Raw genomic sequence first — 23,153 nt, 5'->3', positions numbered from 1 at the left:
AGTCCACCGAAGTGTCTTAGTTAATGCCACATTGTGACATCAGGTGACCAATCAGGTGAGGCATGATCATTTGATTTCTGGTTTTCTTTTCACCTTTGTTCAGTCAGAGCATTGATAGCCATTATATGGCCAGCTAGCTGATTATACACATATACACCAACTACACACCATCCTTCCTTGATTGATAAGTAGTTTTAGGATATAGCAGTAACAAATGTAAGAATTAGTCTGTGTCAGAGTACACAAAGTGCTCTCTTTGCCAACTCAAAAGCTTTGGTGGCATTTGGTGTGTTCTGTAAGAGTATCTATAGCTTAGAACAAATCTTTCCCCCTTGGTGAAACTTCAGTAAGAAGCAACCTTAGCTGCTTGTGCTGTGCTGTGTCCTTCCATTGTGGAGAAAGTTGCTTAGCTGGTTTAGATTTCCCAGGAAGGAGCAGAACACGGGTACATTTCTCCTTTTAATCCCTTAAGCTGTTTTTGGGAAACATGGTTGAATGATTGTTGATCATCTGGAATCTTTTAGAAATTGGGTATCTCACTGTTTGTGGGGGTGGGGGGACAGTGGGAAGAGGGACCAATTCACGTGGAGTGGAGAAATTGTACTGTGGAATTTTTGACCCAGGGTGACTGGTGTTAGATGTGTGTGGTCTGTCAGGCCTGGCCACTTCTCCACTAGGCCTTTGTAACAAAGTTGGTCTTACCTAGCGACTTCCTGGACTGAGTGGTATCTCCCTAACCTGTTTAGAGATGGAGGGACAGTGGCTGCAATTGTCCATTTTCCCTGACCTATTGGAGAGCAGAGAGCAGCTTTCTGGAGGATTAGTCTCTACTAAGAAGAAGCAGATGATGTTAGGTAAAACAATTTTCATTCTGTATGGAGAAAAGCAAAATTTTCCCAGTGTAATTGCAATCTGTCTCACATCTATTGTTGGTTAACAAGACTCCATGGTGGGGGAGGGGTGGGGGAGGTTAGAAACACTTTCTGCTCATTTATACTTTCCACAGTATGTTTTTAGTTGTGTTTTGGTGTCTTAGCCACATTTAGATACATTCATGTTCTAGTGATTATACTCAGAGCCCTGTGCTAAGCAAGCTTTCTACCACATAAGCCATATCCCCTTTTACATAAAGTTTTTTTTTTTTTGTCTGTTGTGGGGCCTGAACTCTGGGCCTGGGTGCTGTCCCTGACTTCTTCAGCTCAAGGCTAGTGCTCTACCACTTGAGTCAGAGCGCCACTCCCGTTTTTTTCTTCTTATGTGGTGGGGAGGAATTGAACCCAGGGCCTCTTGTATGCAAGGCAAGCGCTCTACCACTGAGCCACCAGGTTCTCACACTTTCTGAGGCTGGTCTTAGACTGCAGTACTACCTCCCTCAACCTACATATGTGTGTGTGTGTGTGTGTACATCTGTGTGAATATGTGTATATATGTATATATATGTATATACATATATACATGTGTATATACATATATACACATACATATACATGTATATATTTTTGTGTATGTGTATATATACTATCAACAACCTAGATATCAGTGGCTCACACCTATAATTCTGACTACTCAGGAGGCTGAGATGTGAGGACTGAAGTTCAAAAGCCAGCACCTGGGCCCATAAGTACATGAAACTCTTGTCTCTTGTACTTAACTACTAAAAAGATAGAAATGGAATTGTGTCTCAATTGGTGATAACATGCCATCTTGAGTGGAAAACCTAAAGGACAGCGCTCAGACCTGAATTCAAGGCCCAGTTCTTCTGGCACAGAAACAACAGCAGCAGCAACAACAATAATAACAATACTGTTTTGTTACTTAAGAAGCTAAGAAAAGCCATAAGACATTGATTCGGATAACTGTCCCAGATCTACACATAAGCCAGGTATGGTGGCACATGCCCTAAATTTCAGCACTTGAGACAGGCAGAAGCAGGCAGAGAGGAAATTTAAGGCCAGCCTGGGCTGCATAAGCTTCTGAGATGACTCAAAAAGCCCCACCAAAACAAAACAGCAAAATGAAAACAGAATTCTTCCTCTGTCTCGCTCTCTCTTCCTAAGAGTTTCAGTAGAACATTACACATATATTCTGAAAGGCTGTTATTGGTTCTGTTGACCTATTTATTATGTTTTTGGTCTGGTACTCTGTATTCTTACCTTTTGAGGGCTGACTTTTCAGGACTTGGAATTTTTTCTTCCCTTTCTCATCTCCTTTGAAACAGATACTTTTAAAATAGTTTGTGACTGACCAAATTTCCTCTTAATCATTATTTCTTATGTTTAAAGCTGTACAACAGGTGTTTGTTCACTTCACAGAAAGTTCCCACCACTCTATTTCACACGAATGTACTTCTCTATCACAAATAGGTTGTTTTTAAGCATTTTGGGGGTGTGTGTGGTCTGGTTGGGGGGGATGTGGTCTGGTTGTGGGGCCTGAACTCTGGGCCTGGACGTTGTCCCTCAGCTCTTTAGTTCAAGGCTAGCGCTCTACCACTTGAGCCACAGTGCCACTTCCGGCTTTTTTCTTTTTGCTTATGTAGTGCTGAGGAATCAAACCCAGGGCCTCAGGCATGCAAGGCAAGCGCTCTACCACTGAGCCACCTTCCCAGCCCTTTTTAAGCATTTTTAACCATTTACCATGGTTCTAGTGCCTCTTCTAGTTAGGAACTTTTTTTTCACTATTAGCTTATCCTCTTGTACTTTCAGTGCTCTAGGGATGAAGTTTGTTTCCCTTCTGATCTTGGGGAGGTCTGTGTTAATCTGGATTCTCCATGCAAACAGCCAGTATCTTTGTTTACACATCCTTAACAGATACATGTATAGAGGTATATGTTCCTTATAATACACTGTGCATGTCTATGGACTTTTAACATACTTTGTATAGTTTAATTATTACAAGGAGTTGCTTCATGGTCTTGGAGGCTGAGACGTTTTAGGAGCTGCTGTCAATGTTACCACCCCAGAGAGCTGAAGGTGTGGTTCCTGGAATGCCTGAAGGCATTGTCCCAGCTGATTGGCCGACTGCATCCTCCCTCTGTTGTTGTGGGTGTTGTTTTGGGAACCTTCCCCACCGCCCCTTTCCCCCATGCACTACTGTTTTGCCTTCTGTCCTCACACCACCATCTGTACCAAAGACTGACCTCCAAATGTGTGGGAAGTACTTTCCACCAGAAAACAAAAAAATCAGTTCTGCAGCAGGCACCTGCAGGGTGTCCTCTAATCCAGTTCACCTCTGACTCTACCTACCTAGAGACAGCATCGATTTTGATGGCCCCCAATCTTAATTGCTCCAGGTTGTTTTACCTCTACTTCAGCTGAGCTGGGTGTAGAGTCTTTAAAACCCTCTCCACTGGCTCAGCTAATTTCAATGGCTCACAGGCCAAGGAGATGCATAGGTTCCACGTGTGTTAGAAATAGCATCACAAAGGCACAGGTGAAGAGATGCATAGGGCTGGCGGGGTGGGGAGAGTTGTGGAGAGCTTCCAAGCCCTCTCCACGAACTCTGGTCATCCAACCCTTGTCCTCTGGTGGTTTTATGGAGACTTCATTGCATAGGCATGATTCAAGTATCCACAGCCCGGTGAAGTTGTGCTTGAACAGGAAGGGGATGATTTGAATGATACTGGAGCTAGTGGGCAGACTCTCCAGTCTTGTCCTGTAGCAGTCCTCTACATAGGTCAGGAGCCCTTGGGCTGAGGAAGGTTTTAATGCCTAATGTCAATCAAGGCTGGCAAGTTTTTTGTAAATGATTTTTTTAATGGCAAGCTATAAGACAAGAAAAGATGAAGGTTTCTGTGACTTGCAGTGAGAATGGGCATTTTTACATTTTGTGATCTGCCTTGGCGGGGGAGTTGTTAGCCAGAACCACAAGTGTACGTGTGTGTGTGTGTGTGTGTGTGTGTGTGTGTGTGTGTGTGTGTGTGTGTGTGTGTGTGTGTGTGTGTGTGTGTGTGTGTGTGTGTGTGTGTGTGTGTGTGTGTGTGTGTGTCCCATGGATTGAGGAAGGCAATTCAGATGCTTATTATCCAGACACACTCTTCCAGACACACTGGAAAAGTGTTTAAATATATGGTGGACAACCTGTGACCCAGTTACATTAAAGTTACCATCATTGGGCCTAAATATACTCTACGTATGGGTTTTCATGTTGACCTGTTTGGTGTTTTTGTATTGCCTTGAAAAGCCCCACCAATTGACTTTTATATTATCTGAATTTAGTCTGTTTTATTTTAAAGTTGTAATTTGCCAACACGGAATTAAAGTTGAGTGGAGTTAAATGATAATTTCTCCCTATTTGTGGAATATAACTTGTGTACTCTATTTTCTTCTAGTTTAGGGTTTTTTTTAAAAAAAATTAACTATATCAATGAGTGTTTGCTGCATCTTATATAATTTTTGTCTTGAGGTTGGACGATTCAGATATACAAGCTTAGTTATTCTGACAGACTGTCAAACCTTTGGAGTGGCTAGTTACAGCAGAGATTAACACTTCCCAGGACAATTTGCAAAAGCCAAACGTGGCATTTTGTCAACACATCCCTTTAATATTAGTATGCCAGTGAGCAGCCGGGCTGAAAAAGAGGTGGATTTGTGGGCCTTCCCTCCCCCTTCATGGGACCTTAGACAAATCCCCTGACCTCAGCCATAATGCTACCCCTAATATCTACTATACCTAGAGGGCTGGCTGGAAGATTACATAAAATAACTGTGTGTATATATGTGTGTGTATACATACATACACATACATATGTGCACATGTGTGCATGTGCATTGCATCTGTTCTGGTGAGACAGGTCTCTCCCATTTAATTGGGTGTATTTGCTGATAAAGGATGCTGGTGTAATTTAGAATCTTTAAGGAGAGTTGGAAGTACCCTCTTGACCTGTGATTTTTATCTCTTGTTCCTTAAAGTATCATACATTTAGAGACCATTCTTTCTTGTTAACATAACTGCCCAATTTGTGCTTGAATAACAAAACTTAACTCAGTTGCACCAAACTAGGTGGGCTATAAGAAATGTTTAAGTTAGGAAACATTTACAGGTCTCCCAGCAGGACCCTGGTTGAGGCTCCTCCTTAAGTCGCAGCTGCACACTTAGTGTTTACACAGGGCAGTATTTCCTTGCACAGAGGGCACCACATTGGCCTTCATTGCTGCTGCTGACACCCCTTAAGTTCAGCATACTTTCTGGAGCAAATACATTGCATAAATGTACTGAGGGTTTTGTGTGTGTGTGTGTGTGTGTGTTTTGTTTTAATGTATTTTTAATCTGTCCTAGTATTCCTACCACGAATATTCTGATATGGGTAACTGGCTCTAATCTCCGTACTCTGTTCTGGTACTGGGGCTTGTACTCGGGGCCTGGGCTCTGTCCCTAAGTTTTGTTTTGTTTTTTGTTTTTTGCTGTTTTTTTTTGCTCAAGGTTGGTACCTTACGATTTGAGCCAAAGCTACACCTCCAGCTTTCTGGTGATTATTTGGTGATAAGTGTCTCATGGACTTTCCTGCCCTGGCTGGCTTTGAATCGAATCCTCAGAATGCAGCCTTTAGAATAGCTGGGATAACAGTCATGTGCTATTGATACCAGATGAAGATTTTGAATTTTTAGCAAAAGGCCTTCTGTCTTGTTACTATTTATATTCATTACTCTGGGTCTCTTCTATTTTCATTGGGTAAGATTTTACTTTAGAAATTATAAAATATTAATTTTCTTAATCGTTTAAGAAATATTAGTGGGAGTCAGACTTAGCCACACGATTCTGTTGGCTGGCACTGTGGCCTTAGTGATGAGTATAGAAATCAACTTGTTGGGCGGTACAAGGAGGTGGCAGGTGGGTGGGGAGGCAGTGTGTAATCACACAGGTACATTCTCAACGGAGACTGAAGTAGATCAACAGGTGGCTGGTGGCCAGCTGCTTCCACATTTTCAAAGAAATTTTCCTAGGCCACACTCAGATAACACATGAAGTTATTGTAGAATATCAGCTGGGAGGAGAGACGTGTGTATGGTAAAAGCAGAGTTCAATTTCACTGGGAGTCAAAGAAGGATTTATATAACCTGGTGGGGTTTTCATTTGAAAGCCAAGAATTTTTCCCCCCACTTCTGCCTTTATGTGATGGTTTGGGGAGACTTGAGTATCTCTTGTTTCCTTTCAGTTTTTTCCTAGCCTGTGGCTAAGTAGTTTAAATAGATATATGACATTGACTTTTGCTATTATGTGAAAGATGTTCAGATAGCTATGAAAAGGAAAGAAATCAGTAAGGAATGACTCAGTTAAGTGTTGATTTTTTTTTCCCTTCAGGGTAGATTGTATAGGGGGAAAAAATGATTGTGTAGAAGAAAAAGAGCCAGAATATGAGCATTGCACCTTTGAGTACAGTCTACACTGCTCCTCTTTCCCCTGGCTTTTTTCAGTGAAGAAGAAAACTGAACATTTTATTTCTTTTTCATTGTTCTTTGAGTATGAACCATTGTTTTTGATTTGCAGCTTTTTAAAATTTAATGAGGTTGGATATCAGCATTGATCCATAAATACCAAAATACAATTTGAAGTAGAGGGATAACATTCTTCTGATTAATGTAGCCATTAAACAGCACCTCCCTTTGAGTTCTGTTCCTTTGCAGGAGGCTGAGTTGATGTGGAAGATGTCTAGCTAACCTTGGATGTGGAGTGACTACCAGACTCATGGACTTACCATTATATGATAAAAAGTTAGCGATCTTGAGTTATTTCTTAAGAGAGAAATGCTCCTGCACATACAGGTGTTTTCCCCATTGTGTGGGATAAAATAATATCAAAGAACAGTTTGTTCTTTTGATCTTTGGCATCATTCAATCAATAAGTTGGTTGCTGAAATATTTAAAATTGCAATTCTGTATTTGTGGATATATTATTTTGCAAATGCACATTGAAAAACATGAGAGAAAATTGGTACAAAAAAATAAGCCTATGGGTGTTTATTGTAGTGATCGCTGAAGTATGTTATAAAAAATTAAGTGGTGCCAGGTGCTGGTGGCTCACGCCTGTAATCCTAGCTACTCAGGAGGCTGAGATCTGAGGATCATAATTCATAGCCAGCCCAAGAAGGAAACTCCTTGAGACTCTTATCTCCAATAAACCACTAGCAAACCGGAAGTGGCACTGTGGTTCAAGTGGTAGAGCACTCTCCTTGAGCTGAAGAGTGCAGGGACAACCCTCAAACCCAGAGTTCAAGCCCCCTGACTGACTAAAAAAACAAAACAAAACAAAAAATGAAGTGGTGTCACATAATTGCAAGAGCCTGCCAACCTAAACTTTTGGGGGCCATTTCTACAGCTAATCCCTTCCATGACTAGATAAAGAGTAATCTCTTTGGATCTGACCTCACCATTCAATTTCTCTGGGTGGGAAATAGTCATATTTAGCGATATAATTCTCAGATTTACTAAGTGTCCACAATGCCTTACAATCACCAAGAAAAATCTGTGTTTCTTCTAGCCACTGGCTCGATAGCAAGTTTTCTTATTTCTTTTCCCACTTGGGAGCTGTGGAGTAAGATCCAGGCTTCTCTTTTGAGGTTTTGAGGCCTAGTGGAAGGAGATGGGCAGTGATGCTTGGTTTTTGTTGTTGTTGTTTGTTTGTTTGTTTTGTGGAGGGGGGTTGGCAGTTTTGGGGCTTGAACTCAGGACCTGGGCACTGTCCCTGAGCTTCTTTTGCACAAGGCTAGTACTATACCACTTGAGCCACAGTGCCACTTCCTGCTTTTTCTGTTTATGTGGTACTGAGGAGTCAAACCCAGGGCTTCATACATGCTAGGCAAGCACTCTACTGCTAAGCCACATTCCCAGCCCTGTTTGTTTGTTTTTTAAATTAAATGTCATATTGGCAAAATACTTAGTAATGTCATGACATTTGCTTAATTAATTTTACATATACACTCCAAACCCAATCTGATGTGGAATATTCATTCTAAAACTAAAAGTGTGCCGTAATCCTAATACCTGTAATCCTAATTACTCAGGAGGCTGAGATCTGAGGATCAAGGTTCAAAGCCAGCCTGGGCAGGAAAGTCTGAAACTCTTATCACCAATAAACCACCAGAAAACCAGAAGTGGTTCTGTAACGCAAGCCTTGAGCTCAAGAGCTGAGGGACAGCACCCAGGCCCAGAGATCAAGCCCCGTGACTGACCAAAAACAAAACAGCAACAACAAAAACAACTAAAAGTATTTGTCTTTTTCTTTTGATTTTAGGAGATTCTTTAATGAAAAGTGCCATAAACTAAGAAACCAAACATGAGGGTAGCAGGTAAGATATTTAATCCAGAAAACTAATTTTGTCTTTTATGTAACTTGATTTATTTTTATTTGTTTATTAATTTTAGTAATGATGAAAGGAGAGGCTAAATAATAATTGTGTATTTTGAGATCGGGGGTCTCACTGTGTTGTCTTTGCTGGCCTCCAACTTTTGATCCTCCTCCCTCAGTCTCCTGAATAACTACAATGATAGGTTTGTACCATCGTGCTCAGCTGAATGGGTTTTAAATGATCTTTAAATCGCTGTATAGCGGGGTTTCGATTCAAGGTATCAGTTTATTAGTACATCTTTGATCAGTGTCATCAGTTCCCTCATTCTCCCGTTATCTCTCTCAACCCCATCTATTCTCTCTAGCTTAGTGTTCCTTCATGCCAATTGCCAAACTACACTACATTTAAACATTCCTTAGCCTTTTTTATTTGTCTTTTTAAATAGTCAGCAAACCATAAACTGGACATTTAATGAGTTTTATGTAAGTTTTTATAGTTTATAGTTGTCTTTTGTTGAAATGTTACTAAATCTTTGAAATTATGGTTTTAATGTTTATTTCTCATACATTAAACTTAAAGTATGACAAAATAGCCATATAACAAATGACTTTGACACTGTAAGGAAGCTAATGTTTGTTTTACTAAGTTTTAGACTATCGAGACAACTAGTTTCTAAATTTTAAAAGTTGAAATCTCTCCTATGTGAAATAAAAGTGATGCGTGTACATCACAGGATTTAGTGAAAATAATCAACTCCACATGGGAAAGTGAGGAGAACATCACTGGGTAATGATAGTGCTCATGTAGTTATCTTCAAGCACTACATTAGGACAAATTCATAAATACCTGGTGACCTCTTCCCACCTGAAACAAAAATAACTTGGCTTCTCTAAAACACTCTTCCTCCTTTTACAACCACAGCAGTGCACATTTTCACCAAGGGATTTCTCTTGTGTGCCCAACATTGGAGATAGCTTGTAATTCAAAATCAGTGTACTTGGTCTTTTAATTATCACCTCTCAAAGTAAACTAAATATTTTCCTACAGAAACATGTCTTAGAAATTGCCTAAAGTCAAGGCAGATGAGCAAAGATGTCTTCATACTTGGGTATGATTAGGCATAGCGAATCAGTTATTAAACCACACTGAATGTTGTTAGAAGTGTTTTTGTAGGAATTTGAAAAACTGGATGTCTGCTATGAAATTACAAAACATCCTTTTTTTTTTTTAAGGAGTTACATAATTGTTGAAGGAAAATTTTACCAGAAACCAAGTGAGAGTGTCTGTGGTTTTTTTAAACTATTGCAATGTCATTTTTTTCCATTTTAATATTGCAAGGACTGTTTATAATTCTGTCTCCAGAAGATTTGAAAATGTTGCCTAATTAGGCATAGCAGCTTGAATGAAAGCAATATTCTCTTTGTACATAATTTTAAACTCATTCTAGTTGAAATTACCTTTGTCATCTCGTCCATTTTTCTGACTCTGACAATTAATACCCAGGTTAATTGATGAGTAATTGTTCACAGAGTGCTAATTTTATGTTTGGCAAATTCCTAAAGTAAGTCTTGGGAGAATTGCCCTTAGTGAACAAATAAGAAAGATTAGCTATTGCTTTTAACTAATTAGTCTCTTCTATGTTTACAAAAGGTCCTGTTGCTTGAATACCCATTGAGCCATCATACTTATATCTCAAGTTGATACTTTTTGGCTTTATGAAAAGCAGGAATACACTCAAAGTAATACAGACCCTGGCTAGAACCAAGAGAGAATCTCATGGGAAATTAAGAATGGGAATCATCTTCATTTTGGAACTGAGTAGGCAAACCAGTTCTGAAGAACTTTTGCAATGGAAGTCCCAGAATTGTTAACACTATGGAGACCACACTGAATATAAATTCTCTGCCAACTTTTCTTTTCCTTAGAGCTTTTCCTTGTCAATTTTTCTTTCTTGTTAATTTTTCCTTTCTTGTTACTCTTGTATAAATGACTGTGTCATGGCCTTTGCCTGCCTAGTTCTATGAACTAGCAAGTGCCTTAAAATTTCTGCCTCATATTCCTCATTTTTTCAAGTGAAAATAGTATAATGTTGGTGCAAATAAGATTGTAGTTATAAACACTCAGCTGTCTAGTAAGCATTCAGAAAATAGTATGTATGTCTTACAAACATACACATATACATACTCATATTCTGTGTGTGTATATGTATATACACACACACCTTTTTTAGTGAAGGCTTAGGTTTAGCTCTGAGTAAAATTTAGAACCCTCAGGTTTCTTGATATTTTAATAACTTTAGTATTAATAACTGTTTCATAGTATATATATGAAAAGATTGTCTTTGTACATACCCGTGTTTGCTAGAAAGTAATCTATAAACTGTCATGTAAGGTACAGTCTTCAAGTGAGTAGGCTTAAATGATCAAGAAAGAATATTCCACCTACCTGTTTAACAAATAGTTGTTCAGATTATTACTTTGTGTTAGGCACTCAACTACTACCTGAGGGGAAGAACTCAAAGCCTAATGGAATTTTCCTGTCTTGTTTACTGAAATCATAGACATAGGAATTGCTCTTAAAACAGAAAGCGTGGCGAAGAAATTAGGAAATGTAGGAGAGAGGCAGAAATGGATTAGTAGTAATACTTCTTCATTGCCATGTCCTTGTTATATTGATGGAATGTTTGTTTTTTTTCTTTTTCTTTTAATACCCAGCCCCTTACTATGCAGCCATTGAGTATTTTGAAATAGCAATGAGTAGGTTTTATCTTTTCAGCATTCTCAGCCTTTCTGAGCATCATCAGCTCCTTGTAAAGATCCTCTTTCCATTTAAAGATACAATCTTTTCTCTTTAGGTTTTTGAAATTAGAACAAACTTTTTAAAAAAATTTCTCCTTGTCTAATAAAGTGAGCCTGGTATTCTTTTTCTGAAGAGTGTATAATTTGGTTTTAGGGCCAAGTACTGTACAAACCACCAGACTTTATTAGAGAACCTGGATTCTGGAGTCTGTGCTGCTACTAATTTATTTGGCTGCTATCTCACCTCGGAGTAAAGATACTGAGGTGACTGCTGATTCCATCTCTTTTATGTCAACACAAATTAACCCCAAGCCATTACTGGGAGAGGAGGTAGAGCTTGTATAGACACATTTTATATTTTTCCCAAATAAGGTGATAACACATCTTGGAAGTTCAAAGGTTAAGCGGGCAGTATTTCTTGGCTATTGCTTCCCATTTCTTTTCCAATTTTGTATTTTGTTGTTTTCTCTCCTAGATTGGTTAGCTGTGAAGAAAAAGATGAGATAATTCATATTAAACAGTAACAATGTAATGTCAGTAACAGTGATTTACAAGGCACTCAAACATGACTAAAGATAGAAAAGAATAAGAATATAATATTATATAAGAATACATTAGAAAATACAGTCATATTATTGCATACATATCCTATGAAACTAAGAAAAATTGAGAGGAGGGACTGGGTTAGCAGGGATGAGGGAGAATGATGAAAAGATGAACTTCAATCACATCATTATTGTGAAAATACCATACAGAGGGGTTACAATTACATGAGCAAGGTAATGAGTACATTTCTTATCAAGCATTGTTGCCTCCCTTTGTTTCCCCTTCCCGTCCCTTCCTATCTCCGCCATCCCCCTCCTCCCCTCAAGCCAAAGTTGAAAAGTTCGTTTTTCAGCATAACATCTTGTACATCTCATTGTTTTAATGCGTACACCTGTATCCCTATTTAAACAATTTGTTTTTTCCCTTCCCCTCCACAAATTATAGAAACTGATTTTTAAATGGTAACTAACTTTGTGCAACAACTAAAATATAATACGAGTATAACAAAAAAATCTATAAAAATAAGCCTTTTTTTTTTTTAAAGATGAGGAATATAACCTGTAGTGCTTACCCTGTATAGATGCCAAATTATATCCTTTGGAATTTGGGGAGCCTATTTTTAATGAGAAAATAAGTAGGGGAAGTCTGTTTTTGTTGTTGTTGTTGTTGTTTACTGTTTTGTGAGGAATTAAGTAGTTCCAGAGATGGTGATAGGACAATAAGCATCTTACCTTTCATTTGAGAACTTGAGTTGATGGATTTCCTGATCTTGATACCTCCATAAGGTCCAGTATTTTTCATCACTTCCCTGGAATTTCTCCTCCATTGGCTGAGATACCTTGGCGTAATCAGCCAGTGGCTGATGGACTGATACTAGATGATTATTTTGAGTGTTAAGCTAGAATGGTGTCTCTAGCAGACTTGTGTTTGGTTACCTTGAGGATCAGGAAAAATCCCTCTTGGTTCAGTTTTTGTTGTAAGCCAAATAAAATTAAGATCCAGTAGATTAAAAGGAGTTTTGACATGTAACCTTTGATATTTATTGCCAAAGGCTCATAAACTCATGCTGAATTATTTCTTCCTTTTACCTAGGAGCTGCAAAGTTGGTGGTAGCTGTGGCAGTATTTTTACTGACATTTTATGTTATTTCTCAAGTATTTGAAATAAAAATGGATGCAAGTTTAGGAAATCTATTTGGTAAGTTCTATGGTTTTTCCCTTTTTAGAACTTATTTCTAATGTAGCTTTTTAATTTTTTTTTCAGTTTCATTTATTTTCTGCTGTTTAGTCCTTTAGAAAAAGCATTATCAGTAAATGTGGTTCATTTGAATATACTAAAATGCATAGGTTATTAGAATTAAGGCAGTTAAAGCAAGAGACCTTCTATTTAACATTTGAAACATTTAATGATTCTGTTTCATATATGCTGGGCAACATTCTGAAAGATAAATCACAGCACCCATAATTTTAAATCATTTCTGTTTGCCACCCATATCCCTCAGTTTTCAGGGAGTCATAGTGATGAATTTTAATAATGATCATCACCATTCATCTTATTTCTGTGACTTCTCCTTTTATTCCATTCATATATTTCCATATTATAAATGTACCATTACAAAGTACATTACAAGGTATTCAGGAATTTTTAATGGATTTTGTTTGTTTGTTCTTTTGTCAAGGATCAAACCCAGTGCCTTGCATCTGCTAAGGTAGCAATTACCTTTGAACTACACATCCCTAGCCCTAAACTCAGTTTTTAACAAACATCTTTAAATTGGTAAATAGAACCAATTATCTTTGAAACTGCATTAGAGAATAAGGAGTAGAACTTAATGTTGACATATTCAAATGAGAAATAATAAGTCTAGAGATGCAATTTAGAATCTCTTCTAGCTACCACAGGCCTTCATTGCTTAAAGTTAGAGAAGCTATAAATAGTCTTCTTAGATCCTTGCCGTAACATGGAATAAGCTTTGGCTGTTAAGACATAAAAAAGTGAGACTGAAACACAGGAACAGCATTTTGAACTAACAGGCAGAATCAAATGAAAGAACTTTGAGGTCTCTGCATTGAGTTTTTTGAATTCCATAAATTTATGAATGTCTAGAAGGGATCCCCAAGGTTAATTTGTTTCCTGCATATACTCTCAAGACCATTATACAGTATCTCCCAAACTTTCATAGTATACAGAGATTCTTGGCAAGTGCAAGTTCTCTCTTATGTCTGGGATGTGGCCTGAGAGCTTGCATTTCTCAGGAGCTCCCAGGTAACCAGGTAAGCTGGACCATCCTATGCTGAGCATTGAGGCTATAGACCATTCCAATATGCAGTCCTCAAGGTTGGTAGAAGCATTTTGAGGCAGGTTTTTCTAACAGTAACTATTTACAAGTGCTCCTTTGTATTGCACTGAATCTGCCTTTTGTGCTCTAAGCAATTTCATCTCACTGATCTTGTTTCTGCGTAGGAGCTTCTACATCGGTGCTCTCTCAGATAATTAAATAGTACTCCTGGTTCTTCTGGTCTCCTTGCAAGTCTCCATTCTTTCAAAGTAATCACTGATCACTTTGCTCCAGAACCTGTCTGTCTTCAGCACTCCTCATAAAATGAAATATGCAGGATTCCGGTTAAAGTAGTTTTTGCCAAGTACAGTGAGATGTGATTTGACTTGTTCTGGTCTGCACTCGGCATTCTGGTGGCCTTAGAGAATACAGCTAGTTTCTCACTGAACAGTGGGCCAGAAACCACACCGAAGACTTCCAGGGCTTACTCCGTATTGCCCCAGAAGCAAGTGTATAAGTAGTTCATCTAAGATTATAGATCATGACTCCAGCAAGTCACATGCTTTTCTTCTTTTAAAGTAATACACATACTTGGCTGTCAGGCTTGCAGGAAAATTTTTGAGTAGCAGATCAACAAAAAGAGATTGAAAAGGCAAGAAAAAAATTGGGTTCCTGAGAGAAATGAGTATGGCCATGATACAAATAGGAAAGTTACAGTATTTGGGGAAAGCCTACTGCTTTCAGAAAGGGGTGAAGGGGAGACAGGGTAAAGTCAGTGTGGCACTCTCTATATATACACAAGTAGCTGGTAGAGACTCCTGAAGTAATCTGTTCATGTCTGTATTCTGTCCCCTCCCTTTGTCTCTGTCTCTTTGGTTTAGAACTTCATCCTAGTCCAGAGTGTTTTTGTAAACACCACATAATGACCCTACAACAATTTTTCATTTTTTCTACCTTCATGTTTCACCACTGTAAGAGCCATTTTCTGTAAACTCATGAACCTTTAGTATTTGTCGATCCTGGAGAATCAAATACAGTGTCTGCTTAGGATGACACCAATTCTCCTGCCCTTCTGATAGATCTCCCCAGCACACTACCACATCTTACCCTCGCCGTGCACACCACAAAGCCCCCCTGTTCCTTCACACCTTCACCTGCACTCATGCAGATGTGGCACCCACCCTGCGGTATCTCCCCAGGCCATCTGCTTTCTATGGTGCTGCCTTGGTATCATCTCATTGTGTTGCTCCTATTTTTGAACTGTTTGTTCTAATTACATAGCACCTAGATCAGTGATTTTATTCTGCCATACAGATAACTTTTTCTTTTCATGTGTCTGCTTCTCTGCCTCCCTAGCATCAGAGAATGAATCTTTGAAGGCAGTGGTGTCGTATTTCTTTATCCAACTTTATCTAGTGCTAGGCTCTGGATACTGTGTTCTGCTTGAGTGAAAGTAAATATGGATAATTGATGGGTTGGATTCTCATGTGGGAAGGAACAGCATTTCACAGTGGGATTCATAGAGCGTAGTATTAGTTGGAAATAACTGAAGTCAGCTGTCCACCAATAGCGTGTACTTTAGAGTAGTTGTCTCCTTTCATTTTGACATTTCCCGTCATTTACCTGCAAGGTTTTAGTAGCGTTGTAGCTACCATGGTTTAGGCACTCATAGGAAAGATGTTTATTTTGATGTTGGAACTAAAATAGTATGCTGCATCTATAAAACTTTATTGGAGGCTGGGAAGGTAGAGCATGCCTGAGGCCCTGGGTTCGATTCCTCAGCACCACATATGCAAAAAAAAAAAAAAAGAAAAGAAAAGAAAAGAAAAGAAAGCCGGAAGTGGCACTGTGGCTCAAGTGGTAGAGCACTAGCTTTCAGCTGAAGAGCTGAGGGACTGTGCCCAGGCCCAGAATTCAGGCCCCATGACTGGAACCACCCCCCCCAAAAAAAACTTTATTGGACTCCTATCTCTTGGTGAAAAGTTAATCTTAATTTTTAATGTTCATTTCAGACTACTTTAGTTATCCTTGCCATTTGTTTAGCATCTAACTTAAGTTCAGTAAACGATATTTTCCTGTGTGTAATCACAGGTTCTGTGGATAGCTGGCCTCTCTATACTGCTCCTCTTGAATCTTCGCCAAGGTCCCACAACAGAACTTACCACTTATTCCCACCCCTTCTCAATTACAAAGAGCTCGGTGCAGAGAAAGTATTTTTGTTCAGTGGCTCTTGAGAATGAGTATGTGAATGCTGCTGTAGTCAGCTCCCCGATCAGTCAGCATCCTTGACTCCATCAATCCTCTGTCTGGTCCATTCCTGTTTTACACATGCTATGTTTTTAGTTGCTCTGAATCAGTCTATTTTTTTTTTTTTTCCAACCCAGTTACCACCTTTTGCATTTTCCCCCAACAAACTGCCCATTTTATATGGATGACTTCAGGATTTGTGTTGACTTGTCATCTCTAGACTTCACTTCCTCTGGTGAGAAGAGCCTCTGATGCCTGCCAAGATCAGCAGTGTTTCTGTATGTGATCACCAGAGCTCAGACATTGCCGTTTTGAAAGATGGGAAAATGTGAGCTCGGAGGTTACATCCGAGATGACCTTCAATGCTAACGCTTACCAATTCATAATTATAACATGGAACAAGTCAAACCAGTAAACCTCGGTGTCTTCAGTTTCCTTGCCTCTGAAACAGTCATGGTACTGAAGTGATGGTGCACAAAGAATTTGGCAGAGTGTGCAGCCAGTGTGAATGAGGTATCTTGTGAGCCTGTTCACATCTCTGTCTTCTTGGATGTCTGATGATACAGTTGTTCAGGACATAGTGAAGTTGTACATTTCTAATCTTTGGCCTGAAGACTGATTGCTCTAAGCTTTAATTTTGTCATTTAGAGAAAGAAGAGTCTTGGGACACATCTCTAGAATTAATTTTTCCCCCTTTTATCGTGTAATCAAAGAAAAATGATAGAATTCAGATAATGAAGTCCAGTAATTTTAACCACCTGAATTACAAACTCGTCCTTTTTTCCTTTTTTTGCCTTCAAATCTCCTTTCACTTTAGTACTAATGCTAGAGTATAGGTGAAGTTTGTTTTCTGCTTTATCTCATACATTAGCCTTTTTCTGCATTACTTATTACGTTACCTCTGTGACTTTAATGTATAATATTCATAATGTATAATATTCAGCTGCGTGTTCTATAGAGTACATGAGGCTTCATTTGGCCATTTTCTTTTAAAACATTTAAATACTTTCAGCTTTCACTTTTTACTAACCAGTTTGAATACTGAACTTACAGGAAATTCAGTTATCAAAAATAGTACAAAAGTTAAAAAAAATGACTATTTATAGTCAGACAGTTAGCTAACATTTATCACACTGCCTACTTACTAGCCAAATCAGGAAACAACTGTCTACAAAACGTTGATGATGTAAGTATTATTTCCTGGGTTGGGATCAGATACTGTTTTAGAAAGCTCTTAAGTGCAATTGCAATTAATGACCAGGTTATGATCTCCTGCTATTAGTAAGACTTGACTTTCTGACCTCTGTGACCTAGAGAATTATAACACTCATTTAATATTAAGACATTAACTATTTTTAGTATACCTAGTACATGTCTGTTTTGGAAAAATGAAAGCTGTACACCATTCATTAGTTTCTTTTCTAGCCCCAAACTGGTTACCTAACCACCAAGAAAAGTTTCTGTGTAACTGCATGCTTATGTGTATGAAACCACCATTATCAGTAACAACTTAAGAAATACTCATCAAGTACCTATTTATAGAATAACTTTATGATTGGGATTTAAAGTTGTAGAAATTAAACAAAGCAAAAGGTAAAGTATCAGTTAAAAATAAAAAACAACACTGCTCCCGTGATTCCTATACATAATTGTTTATAATAAACTATAGACTGTAAAGTTACTCTTAAGTTACTCTTTCTCTGAAGTGATATTTATATTTTAAAATTCTACACTAAGCAGTCATTCAAACCTATTTTTATCGGCCTGTTTGAATCTCTAAAGCTATTTAAGAAGTAGATACTTGCCAATATGCTCATTCTAACACAGGTACATTTTCTTTTCTTAGCAAGATCAGCACTGGACACAGCTGCTCGCTGTAAGTATTCCATCTCAATATTCTACTAATGGTTTATTCTGTCCTACTGCAGGCCTATGAGAGCCTTTTTTTTTTTTTTTTTGTCGGTTGTGGGGCTTGAACTCTGGGCCTGAGCACTGTCCCTCAACTCTTCAGCTCAAGGTGAGCACTCTACCACTTGAGCTACAACGCCACTTCTGGTTTTCTGAGTGTTGATTGGAGATAAGAGTTTCACAGACTTTCCTACCCCGGCTGGCTTTGAACGGAGATCCTCAGATCTCAGCCTCCTGAGTAACTAGGATTACAGGCGTGAGCCACTGGCGCCCAGCAAGCCTATATTTTAAGCAGTGCTGACAGTTGAATATGAGTGAAACTTGATTTGGAAATGACATTTTAGATTTATGTGGAGGCTATCATTTGACAGCCCAGGATTCTTGACACTGCCTCAGAAATGGTATTTTGTTCTTTGGGTACTGTCTAGTTCCAGTATTGTAAGTGCTGCCAGTAATGGAGATTAAAAGATTTCTTAATTAGAACTGTCTGTGGGCAGAGAGTCAGTGGGTCAGTGGGGGTCTTAGGTTTTTTTAGTGATCTCTGACCTAACCAGTTGGTGCTTAGCTGTAGATGGGCATCCCAAAATCTAAAGATACACTCCAGAATAATTAGATTAGATACACATGTGATCATGGAGGTTAGATAACTTGATCTATTTATGTCAGTTGTTAGTTCATTCCCCAAGAGGTTCTGGCTTTTGTTTTTGTGTCCTTGTTGTTTTGAGGCTCTTCAAAACCCTCAGGAAAAATTCTCTGGCATGTGTCTAAAACTGTGCGTTTGCTCTAATGTTCCTTTTGTGCTTTGAAATAAATGCAAAACAAATTGATTATAGTCTGTTAACTTGTATTCTAAAGAAACAAATCTCATCTGTTCTCCTCAAAGCTACAAAGCCTCCCAGATATAAATGCGGGATCTCCAAAGCTTGCCCTGAGAAGCATTTTGCCTTTAAAATGTCAAGTGGTGCAGCCAATGTGGTGGGCCCCAAGATCTGCCTGGAAGACAATGTGTAAGTATTGGCTGGTTTGGAACACTGAGGTAGATTATTAAGTTACAGCTAGTGGGACCTAAGAGCAGTGATTTCTGTTATCATTCTATGCTTTTTCCCCATTTATTTAAGAAGACTTTAAGTTATTAAGTTTTTCAGAGAGTGGCTAAGCACACAATCTAGCTTCACATAGAGATAAGATATTTGCTTCTAGCAAATTAGGTAGGTAAGTACTGCCCCATTTGAAAGTCGCCAAGACTCAAGTAGCTCTTTTGAGTCTGAAATATGAAGGAGAAAGTTAATTCATTTAACTTGATTAAAATTAGAAGCTCAGTTCACTGGGTGCTGGTGGCTCATGCCTATAATCCCAACTACTCAGGAGGTTGATATCTGAGGATCATGGTTCAAAGCCAGACAGAAAAGCCTTTGAGACTCTTACCTCCATTTAACCCCCAGAAAACCAGAAGTGGAGCTGTGGCTCAGAGTGGTAGAGTACTAGTCTTTGAGTACAAAAGCTCAAAGACAGTGCCCAATCCCCCACACCCGATTATAAATAAGTAAATTACATACATACATACATACATACATACATACATACATACATACATATGCAAAAGCTCAATTCTTCAGTAACTGCCGGCACTGTTCAAGTATCTAATGGCCACCTGTGACTCATGGCCTGCAAATTGGAGAGCCCAGAGAGAGAATGCATTCATTTCAGGACAGTCTTGCTGGTAGCTTTTGCCCTGTAACCCATCCTCTTCCATTTTCCATATTTGAATGTCATTTGCTCAGGGTGAAGTGGTCCTCTGATGATGGCTTATAAAGTGCTTGCTTTGGAATCAAGCTGGGTGGTTTCTCAGTTGAGGTACTCTGCAGGTTTGCAGGTTTTTCAATGACCTACCTCCATACCCACCTTCACTTGTAATTAAGTTATTGCCCCTAAAATTGCAAACACCACTTCTCATTGTCCAGTTTACTCTCTGCCTGGAAAAGTAGATCCATGAATTCACCTACCTTTGTGTAAAATAATACATTGGCATTTAATTATGTAAAACAGAGAATGAGGCAACAGGACAGAACAGAGAAGCTAGATGGGTTTCCCAGCGCTGTGTGTCTCTTTGATGTAGAAGCTTTTAGATTGCTATCCAGCCCCTTTTGCATTGTGTTAGCTATGGAAGGTTAGTCAGCCTTGCAGGATAACACTTTTCTTGTAGATCTCTTGATCCTTTGTCTTCCCTCATGCTAATTCCTTCCATATTAATCCATTGTCTTCTGATTCCTTCTTGTACTAGTCCTATTTTACTGGTGTGTAACAAAGCACTTAGGCTTTAGAACTTGTTAGTTTTTAGAAACATTCTCCTAGGGGCTGGGGAGGTGGCTCAGTGGTAGAGCACTTGCCTTGCATGCATGAGGCCCTGGATTCGATTCCCTAGCACCACATAAGCAAAAAGCAAAAAGCTGGAAGTGGTGCTGTGGCTCAAGTGGTAGAGCGCTAGCCTTGAGCTGAAGAACTGAGGGACAGCGCCCAGGCCCAGAGTTCAGGCCCCACGACCGGACCCAAAAAAAAAAAAAAAAAAAAAAGAAACATTCTCCTCTATTTTCACCGTGATTGACTTCAGAGACCCCAAGTTTGATTCTGAATAATAAGGACCAGGACTATAGTTCTGGGTAACACTGTGCCACAGACGTCCTTAGACCTACTCTGTCCCCTTAAAACATGTGCATTTAATGCAGAAAAGAAATCAAGCTTTTTCAGTGGCAGGTTTTGTTCTTACACACTGCATGGGTCAGAAAGAGAAAGAGAAAGCAGGCAGACAGCAGGACGTGGTAAAATAATACTGGGCTGGAAGTCTGGCAGGGTGGGCATGCCATGTAGAATTTAAAACGTATTTCAATTTCTTTAACCATAAAATTGAGGCTGGCCACTGATCTAGCTGCTTTTCAAACATCACTCTGCCATTGTCATTTAAGATTAAATAATTGATGTGATTTTCTTAGATAGGCCTCAGGTCCTGAAGCTAGTCCCCATAGGAGTGCTGAATAATTGGCCAGGGATATCCAGTAGTGATACTGCTTTTTCCAGAATATTCTATTTCTAAATTGAAAGCCTAACACATAGTACAAATAGTTGTATTGTTGTCATTGTTTACTAAATCAAAGAAAGAAAAGGTTGAGTCTGAATTTCCCAAGCATCTTTCATTGTCCGATTCAATCAGTATTTATTGAGTACAGTTCCTCTGTGGAAAACTTAGGATCTAGGAGGGGTAACAGGTAGTTAGAAAGCAAATGCAAATGAGTGGCTGTAACTCTTGGCCCAGCTGTGCAGGCACAGCAAGGTGTGTGGAAGTGAGGGAAATGGAGATGCAATGTCTGAACTCAGATTCTGGGGTCAGAGTCTATCATGTAGCCTGAGAACTGAGAGATTAGAAGGAAAGCAGCTGGTAGAGAATGGGCAGAGACCCCTACACAGGAGTGTTCTAAAAGGTCCTGCAGTCTGGGAGCTCTGGGGAGAAGTGGGTAACACCACGGGGCCATGTAGGAACTTTTGGGTAGTGCAGGTAAGGGGTTGACTTTTCCTGAGACTGTGGAAAGGTTGATTTCAGCTATGTAGAAAATTATCATCTGACTGCTGTGTAAAATCCAGTGGACTAGAAATAATAATAGGAAGGTCATAGCCTCTGCCATCCAGCTCTTTAGTAATACTTCTCTATCCACAACAGACAGATCTGTGTTTTTATTTTTGTGGTGGTACTGAACCCAGGTCTTAGCTTTTGTATTACCGTTTATGACTGGTGCTCTACACTTGAGCCACAGCTCCACTGATTAATTGGAAATATGAGTCTTTCAGATTTTTCTGTCCCAGCTGACTTCAAACCTGGATCCTCAGATCTCAGCCTCCTGAGTGCTGAGGATTACAGGCGTGAGCCACCAGCACAATTCTGTTTTTATACTTTGTAAAATACGTAAGTCAATAGTACAAATGCATGAGTAGAAATTTAACTGTTTCTTGCACATGCTCTGAGTACATGCAGCTCCCTCTGGAGAGGAATATTCTAGACCAGTGTCTCCATGGGGTGATTCTGCTCCCTATGGGTAATTGTCGTTTGTCACAGCTATGGAGGAGCTGCCTACAGCAATGCTGTCACTCTAAGCCAGGTTTGAGAAACGGACACAAAGATTGTTGTGAAGCCTAGGAGTTAGTTCTCCATGTGTCATCACGTTTAAGATGCATTTCAAACATCCTATTAGTGAGAAATGGAGACACGAGGTGTAAATCCAGTTCCCACACATAGCAGCAATTACAGCTTTCCTCCCTTGATTAGAGACCCTGTGAACTCTTGTAGGTCCAAGGTACTGCTTTTGTTTAAGGTACAAGTCTTGGCTTTCAGTGTGTATGAAGTTAATATTAGTGATATTTCATTTATAGTATACTCTTAAAGTGTGGTACAAGAATTTTTAGATTATTTTGAGGAATAAATAAAAACAACAACAACAACAACAAAAACCCAGAAGTGGGCACTAGTGGCTTACACCTGTAAATCCTGTAATCCTAAGTACTCTGGAGGCTGAGATCTGAGGATTGCAGTTCTAAGTCAGCCCACAAAGGAAAGTCTGTGAGACTCTTATCTCCAATTAACCACCAGAAAACTGGAAGTGGAGTTGTGACTCGAAGTGATAGAGTTCTAGCCTTGAGTGAAAAGCTCAGGGACAACTCTGAGGCACTGACTTCAAGCCCCATGAACAACCACAACAAAAAAATAAGAATAAAAATAAGATTGCTGTTGTGTTCATGAGGTTCAGAAGTAAAATGAAGCATGTAGTTGAGGTATGAATGTAACCTTATACACATTATACATGAAGGAGGAGTAAGTCAAATCAAAACAAAACAACAAATGAATTTATTGGGCTTGGAAATTCGTCTGCCAGATCTTGCTTTAATCATTTCAAGAAGCAGTAGCTAGAACACAGTCTGTATTTGGAACATACTTACCATTTTCTTCATGGTTTTGGTCAGAGGTATGGATGGGGCAGGGCCTTCACATTTCACCTGTGTATAGATTAAGGAAAATGTGTTAATCACTGTTAGCAGGATGTCTAACCCTTAG

The 23,153-nt window shown here is 39.2% G+C and overlaps 1 protein-coding gene across 2 annotated transcripts in view; it reads left to right on the top strand.

The window, feature by feature from the left end:
* Window positions 1–23,153, top strand: part of Fam3c (FAM3 metabolism regulating signaling molecule C) — a 39,600-nt gene that overhangs the window by 3,723 nt on the left and 12,724 nt on the right. For both annotated transcript variants that reach the window (XM_069996643.1, XM_069996642.1), the window contains 4 exons: window positions 8,227–8,281; window positions 12,718–12,822; window positions 17,997–18,026; window positions 18,942–19,065. In XM_069996643.1, coding sequence (XP_069852744.1) covers window positions 8,269–8,281; window positions 12,718–12,822; window positions 17,997–18,026; window positions 18,942–19,065 — 272 coding nt within the window. In that variant the 5' untranslated portion in view covers window positions 8,227–8,268. The remainder of the gene's footprint in view (window positions 1–8,226; window positions 8,282–12,717; window positions 12,823–17,996; window positions 18,027–18,941; window positions 19,066–23,153) is intronic.

This window comes from Dipodomys merriami, unplaced genomic scaffold (assembly GCF_024711535.1).
Source record: "Dipodomys merriami isolate MVZ:Mamm:240054 unplaced genomic scaffold, mDipMer1.0.p SCAF_5, whole genome shotgun sequence".
NCBI lineage: Eukaryota > Metazoa > Chordata > Mammalia > Rodentia > Heteromyidae > Dipodomys > Dipodomys merriami.
This window is presented reverse-complemented; position numbering and strand designations above follow the sequence as displayed.